Raw genomic sequence first — 7,374 nt, 5'->3', positions numbered from 1 at the left:
ACTCAAATTATTATTTCAGTAGTTCTTAATATGTCAAGCGTCTATATGTAAAGAAAAGCCAAAAACTATGGTTTTTATCATTAAATGAAGATATAGCCTAAAGATGCTTTGCGGGCTTTACGGCATAACCAGGTTTCATTCGCCCGGGTCCCTAGGCAGTTCCCCCCCCCCCCCTTGTCGGCGGGCCTGCCTGCACGTTATCTTTTTCCGGGATTTTTATTTACATAATACCTCGTGATAATCAAAGCTGGATATATCTTCCTAGGTTTCAATAATTTTCGAACGGTTTCAAAATTCCAGAGACATTATGCCTGGGTCCCGAGAACCTTGGCGCGTGTGCACTTCTCTTGTCAATGGCCCCGCCAACTTTATTTGAAAATATTTAATAAAGCTTCCGTATGCGTCACAGTGATTTAATCATAAAACTAGAATAGAATGATTGTTTGTTTTGAATTTCGCGCAAAGCTACACGAGGGCTATCTGCGCTAGCCGTCCCTAATTTAGCAGTGTAAGACTACAGGGAAGGTAGCTATTCATCACCACCCTCCACCAACTCTAGGACTACTCTTTAACCAACGAATACTGGATTAACCGTACCATTATAACGCCCCCATGGTTGAAAGGACAAGCATGTTTGGTGGGATGGGGATTAAATAATTTTTCGTCGTACATCCGGATTGTTTTTAATTACGTCATTAATGGTAAAACAGAACTTTTATTGGGAGTGCACAGATCATTCGTTAATGATAAATCAAAACAGTAACACATGTTGCCACATAATTACAGAAAACATCTTTTAGAATAACATTTTTCTTATAAATTTTTACAGAATTCATTCTCTTAATTTTAACTTTTTTTTCGTGTGATTCAAATAACTAACTTATTGATATAATTGTAGCAGTAATTTTGGTAGTTATTTCGTATACTATAGTTTATCTTTCCTGAAGCAGTTTTGTGTTTGATAAAATTTATCGAACTATTTTTTCCGTAACAGCGTCATCTAGTGGCCACCAGAGATAGAAGTGGAAAAACAGCTCTACATTATTGCACAGAAAACAGAGATATAACTTGTGCTGACCTCATCTTGAAAACTGAACCCAGCCTGATAAACGTAAAAGATGAAGAAGGCTATTCGGCTCTCCACCTTGCAGTAATTTGTGGTAACAAGCTTATGGCAAAATATCTAATTGACAAGGGTGCTGACGTCAACAGTGTTGACAATGAAATGCACACGTGCGTCCACTGGGCAACAGGTACAGTGACAATAAATCCTTAGCTTCTCGTTCTTTTAGGCTAACAATATCAGCATTAAATAAATAAATAAGTTACTCGAAATAATATTTTAAGAAATATTCTGCTTCTCAAGTCTAACTTCAATCTCTTTCTCCAATATATTTTTACAACTATTATATTAACATCTTTGCTGACTTATAACGAACGAAAACGGGCAACTAGTAGGGTTTTTTTTTTCTATAGAAACTATGGATGCACGGGTACCCGTCCAGATATTCAGCCCCGGCCGGGTATTGGGCAACCCTGTACTACTCGGCTCCGGCAGAGTGTCAAAGTTAGGAATCTAATCTTTGTGACAACTAACACGGTACTGAAAGTTACAGTCAATAATTGGTTTAGTTATAAAAAAAACTTGTTCCGAGCAACAAAAACTGAACGCCCGCTGAAAGTCGTGGATTCCGAAAACAATAGGGGTTAATAACATGCATGACTTGAGAAGTGGATTTCTGGGGAAGGTGTGAGTTTGAGAACAATATGGGTTAGGGTTTGGGAAGTTGGGGCTAGGAATTGAAAGTTGAAAGTCAAAGTTGAATGTTCTGTTGGTGATTATTCAGTTAAGCCCGCCAGTAGCACAGCGATATGTCTGCGGACTTACAACGCTAGAAACCGGGTTTCGATACCCGTGGTGGGCAGAGCACAGATAGCCCATTGTGTAGCTTTGTGCGTAAATTCAAACAAACAAACAAATATTCAGTTAAATGTAATAAATGTCAATTTTGTTTTTGTTTTGGGGAGGGAGGCAAGGGGAGAGAACCCGGTCCCGGTCGACACCCGGCTCCGGCCGAAGCTTAGTAACCGGGTGCCTGGACCCGGTATTCGGCCAAATTTTACTACTCGTGCATCCCTAAAAGAAACTAAATGTTCAATGTAACTGGTAACTCACAATAAGTCTTAATTTTATCTCAGTAAGTTTACGGACTTACAAGGCTAAATTTGGGAATTCGATTTTCCGGGTGAACACAGCAGATAGCCAAATGTGGCTTTGCTCTAAAAAAAACAACAAAATAAGTAAATATTTTCTGTAATAATTCCATAAAAGAAAATCTACAGCTCATAAATTCTGTGTAAAACTCTAAAAACAAACAATTTAGAAGAAAAAAAAATTATTCGGTATCTAACATCATCAACTTTGCTTCTTCCTCGATCAGTTTGTGGTGAACTGGATTGTTTAGATATATTGATGGATGCCGGTGGAAACCCTGCTACACCAGACATCCACGGGGCTTATCCTATCCACTACGCTGCCCAGATGTGTGGGCCTAACGGTGAGATGGGCAATGATGTGACGCTAGGCCTTGCCGTTCTCCACAAGCTTCTAGCCCGAGGTGTGGACGTCAATGTTAAAGATAAAGATGGCCGCCAACCACTGTTGTGGGCAGCGAGTGCAGGTAAAATCAGTCGTAAATATTATTTTCTTATTATTTTAATAAGTGGCTGCAAGTTATTAGAAACTTAGCCTGTTAACTCGCACTTCACTTAGAATTTAAAATAAATCTCATGAAAGGAAGAAGAAAACGTTCTTTACCTTTAACAGTGTTAAAGCTACTCGATGGCTATCTGCGCTAGCCATCTCTAATTTAGCAGTGATACTAATAGACTAGAAGGAAGGCAACTAGTGAATACCACCCACCACCAACTCTTGGTCTAGGATATATATATATTTATCTTGAAGGGCGGAGGGGGGGATAAAAAATGAATACTTTCACTTCGTTGGTAGTCACAATGTGGAGAATTTTTTACTATTTTAAATGTAAGGGAAGCAGAGCTCTTCAATGGCCACGCCACCCAGGTAGACACACTTCTACGTAGATACTGTTGCTAAGCGATTCCTGAGTTCCAAAGGGCAACTGTTAAAGTTATAAATAATATCATTAACGTGATTCTAATTAATAATTAAATAAATTCATATTATCCTAGTACATTAATAGCAGACCTTATAATTTTACAAAATGTATTTACGTTGGACCGGTGTTTGCATGTTCGTCGATAATATTTTGGCTGGATTAAGTTTGTTAAGATTGCAGATATTAATTATTCAAAATTTAAACTTCGTGTCGTTTTATACAGACTTTGCACACGTTGAGCAGATGTGTTTCATAATGATGGCGACTCGCCATGAACTGTACATTTCACGTCTATGTCGGAATGTCCTGTTGTTTACACGTAAGAGTAAGAAGTGTAAGATAAACATATGAAGTTAAATAAAGAGGAATGGAGGCAGATTAACACCTAACACACAGGAATATAAGGAAGAAGTAACACCTAAAAAGGAAAATAAGGATGGATTAACACTTAAAACAAAGAAATGAGAACGGATTAACACACAAAATGGTAAAGATAGCTCTATTAATATTTTGCAATGTTTTATTTTTGTATAGATATAAATTAGATAGATTTCAATTAATTATATTTATCATAAGACAGGCCTTTTTTAACATTATATTCTTTATTCAGTTCCTTGAGGCTTTTCAAGAAGAAAAGTAAAGTGTATAATAATACATCAACCACACTATATCTGCTATATTCATCTTACTAGAATGAGCGTAGCGTGTGTATATATATATATATGTATCTATATATGTACGTGTCCGAAATAATAGATACGACGTTGCGTCATCTATTGAATGGCACCACAAATAAAAATCAATAACAAATTTCACACTTTGGATATTCAAGACTTACATAATTAGAAAAATAACTGTGGTATGTGCAACAATCATTTCTTTATAACAAAACACAATTTCAAATAACAGTACTCTCCTCACAACAAGAACATAACTTTCACTATGACTGTACGTGAGGGTTTGATTATATCTTTATTGAGGTAATTTGTAAATATAATACTAAAAATGGAGTTATTACAAAACAAAATTACTTTTTCAATAAAGGGTACCTCTTTTAATATGCAAAAACATTACAGTTTATATCAGCACAATCTGAACACTTTTCCCATGCAATATTTCCCAGAAAAAATCATTTTTTAGAAAATGTTCATTTTTTCTACATTTTTTTTTTCAATGAGGTATAAATACTACGATTAATAATTACTAGTAAAAACAGCCACCCGTAGGACGGCGTTTCTGTTAATTATAACAATGCTTCATCAGATTAGAAAATTCGTTCACACCATAACAATTGTTGGTGTAACAAATGACTTACATAATTCGTTCACACCATAACAATTGCTGGTGTAACAAATGACTTACATAATTCGTTCACACCATAACAATTGTTGGTGTAACAAATGATTTACATAATTCGTTCACACCATAACAATTGTTGGTGTAACAAATGACTTACATAATTCGTTCACACCATAACAATTGTTGGTGTAACAAATGACTTACATAATTCGTTCACACCATAACAATTGTTGGTGTAACAAATGACTTACATAGATAGTATCCAAAAATTTGGAAACACTTTTGAAAAATCATACCGAGAAAATCGCTTCATGTAGAGACACGTGGTTTGTTACACGTGCAAGAATATGAGCACCCTGTATAATAGGCCTAATACTGACGCCTTATGGCAAGTATAATTAGTTATAGGGTAATTTAACATTTCTGGGGAAACTAGAATGAGGAGCATACGATTATTTGCGACAACTTGCCTTCAACGGGAAAGATAGAAATTACAACAAGCTACCATCCATAGTTAGGTGGATCTGGGAGTGATGGGCGTTGCGAACACACGAGCGCACTGTTTTTATATCCAATAATATGCCGTCTCTGGAGCAATATAATCCAATAACATTTGTGAAGTCTTGGCAAAACAGAAGAGTTGCAATTGCAAATGCTTGCTTGTCCAGGAAGCACAAAGAGGAATATTTGTGAATACCTTTTAAAGATTCCTGACAAGTCTGTGCATGTCTCAATGCAAGGTTTTTTGTTGTTGTTTTTTTTACTATTTTGATGGCAGTTTGGTATATGTTTCTTTTCTAACAAATGTAATATTTAATTAATCAAATTTTGCACTTGATGGTTTTTTTAAAGTTTTCCAAGAGGAACGACCTAATGGATCAGACTTTCACTTTAATAATCACTTCTTGTCATTTTTTTTTCTGAAGAGCCCAGACCTAGTAAAACGTCTTGTTCCTCAGAAAGCAGTGACGCCATCGTTGCCTTGGTGAACGCTGGAGCTTCGGTGGCGGCTGAAGACAAGGACGGTTTAACAGGTAAGAATATTTAATTTGTGTTAATTACTACCTTCATTGTATATCTTATTTGGTAGTTTCAACCTGAACGGCACCTTATCTGACACATGAGCAAGTCAGAACCCCAAAAGTTCAAGTATAGCCAACCCAAGTTTAGAACTGCTGACCGGACGGAGAACAATCGGCTGTTATTAACCAATAACAGGACTGACTGTCGAGACTATAACATTCCAATACACAATCACAACTCACTTGTCAAGCTAACCACTGAGACACATTCCCGGCCTTTTATCATAAAGGTGAAGGACTTCTTAATCACACGGTCAACAGATCGGTAACCTAATGATTCATGGCTCGCATCCCATTCCGCATTTTTGGGCCATCAGTGCGTTATAAGATGACATTAGAAAAGTCAATATCCAACCAAAGTACCGCATGGATAAACCACATTGAATCTTTACGCTGTGTTAAGGTGCTATATAAAAAAGTGCTAACATTTATTTCAACTCTGTGATCTGAACTTGCTCACATCCCCTGGGAAAATAGAAAGCATACGCATGGGTATATAGAGTATAATATCTACATAAAAAAACATACGTCTGTTTTCCACTTCTCAGCTCTGCACTGTGCAGCTAGCCGTGGGCACGTGGACTGCCTGGAAACCCTGATAAATCTGTGCGGTGCTGAAGTTGACAATATCGACAGTAACGGCTGTACGGCCTTATTCTTCGCCGTCACCTTGGGTCATGCTGATTGTACTCAGCTATTACTCCAACATGGTGCCGACCCTAACCAACAGGACAGGAAGGGAAGAACGTAAGTATTCTAATGCTTTCAGCTATTACTCTAACAGGGGGCCGATCCTAACCGACAGGAGAGGAAGGGAAGAACGTAAGTATTCTAAGGTACTCAGCTATTACTCCGACACGGTGACGACCCTAACTGACAGGACAGGAAGGTAAGAACGTAAGTTCTCTAATGTATTCAGCTATTACTCTAACAGGGGGCCGACCCTAACTGACAGGAAGGAAAGAACGTAAGTTCTCTAATGCTTTCAGCTATTACTCTAACAGGGGGCCGATCCTAACCGACAGGAGAGGAAGGGAAGAACGTAAATATTCTAAGGTACCCAGCTATTGCTCTAACAGGGGCCGACCCTAACCGACAGGACAAGAAGATAAGAACGCAAGTATTATAATGCACTCTGTTATTACTCCGACGACCCTAACCGACAGGACAGGAAAGGAAGAACGTAAGTATTCTAATGTACTCAGTTATTACTCAAACAGGGGGCCGATCCTAACCGACAGGAGAGGAAGGGAAGAACGTAAGTATTCTAAGGTACTCAGCTATTACTCCGACACGGTGACGACCCTAACTGACAGGACAGGAAGGTAAGAACGTAAGTTCTCTAATGTATTCAGCTATTACTCTAACAGGGGGCCGACCCTAACTGACAGGAAGGAAAGAACGTAAGTTCTCTAATGTATTCAGCTATTACTCTAACAGAGGGCCGACCCTAACTGACAGGACAGGAAGGGAACGTAAGTTCTCTAATGTATTCAGCTATTACTCTAACAGGGCCGCTAATAAAGCTTAATAGCTACTACATTTCCGTTAATGAACCTTGATAACTACTTCATTAGTACCACTAATAAACCTTGATAACTACTTCATTATTAGCACTAATAAACCTTGATAACTACTTCATTATTACCGCTAATAAACCTTGATAACTACTACATTATTAGCACTAATAAACCTTGATAACTACTTCATTATTACCGCTAATAAACCTTGATAACTACTACATTATTACCACCAATAAACCTTGATAACTACTACATTATTACCGCTAATAAACCTTGTTAACTACTACATTATTACCACCAATAAACCTTGATAACTACTACATTATTACCGCT

At 37.6% G+C, this 7,374-nt stretch overlaps 1 protein-coding gene across 1 annotated transcript in view; it reads left to right on the top strand.

Moving 5' to 3' along the window:
* Nucleotides 1-994: 994 nt before the first annotated feature.
* Nucleotides 995-7,374, top strand: part of LOC106470666 (ankycorbin-like) — a gene marked incomplete at its 5' end in the record, with an annotated part of 25,723 nt that continues 19,343 nt past the window's right edge. The window contains 4 exons of the mRNA XM_013931231.1: nucleotides 995-1,253; nucleotides 2,442-2,681; nucleotides 5,363-5,470; nucleotides 6,067-6,265. Coding sequence (XP_013786685.1) covers nucleotides 995-1,253; nucleotides 2,442-2,681; nucleotides 5,363-5,470; nucleotides 6,067-6,265 — 806 coding nt within the window. The remainder of the gene's footprint in view (nucleotides 1,254-2,441; nucleotides 2,682-5,362; nucleotides 5,471-6,066; nucleotides 6,266-7,374) is intronic.

The sequence above is a fragment of the Limulus polyphemus genome, unplaced genomic scaffold, assembly GCF_000517525.1.
Source record: "Limulus polyphemus unplaced genomic scaffold, Limulus_polyphemus-2.1.2 Scaffold4152, whole genome shotgun sequence".
Classification (NCBI taxonomy): domain Eukaryota; kingdom Metazoa; phylum Arthropoda; class Merostomata; order Xiphosura; family Limulidae; genus Limulus; species Limulus polyphemus.
This window is presented reverse-complemented; position numbering and strand designations above follow the sequence as displayed.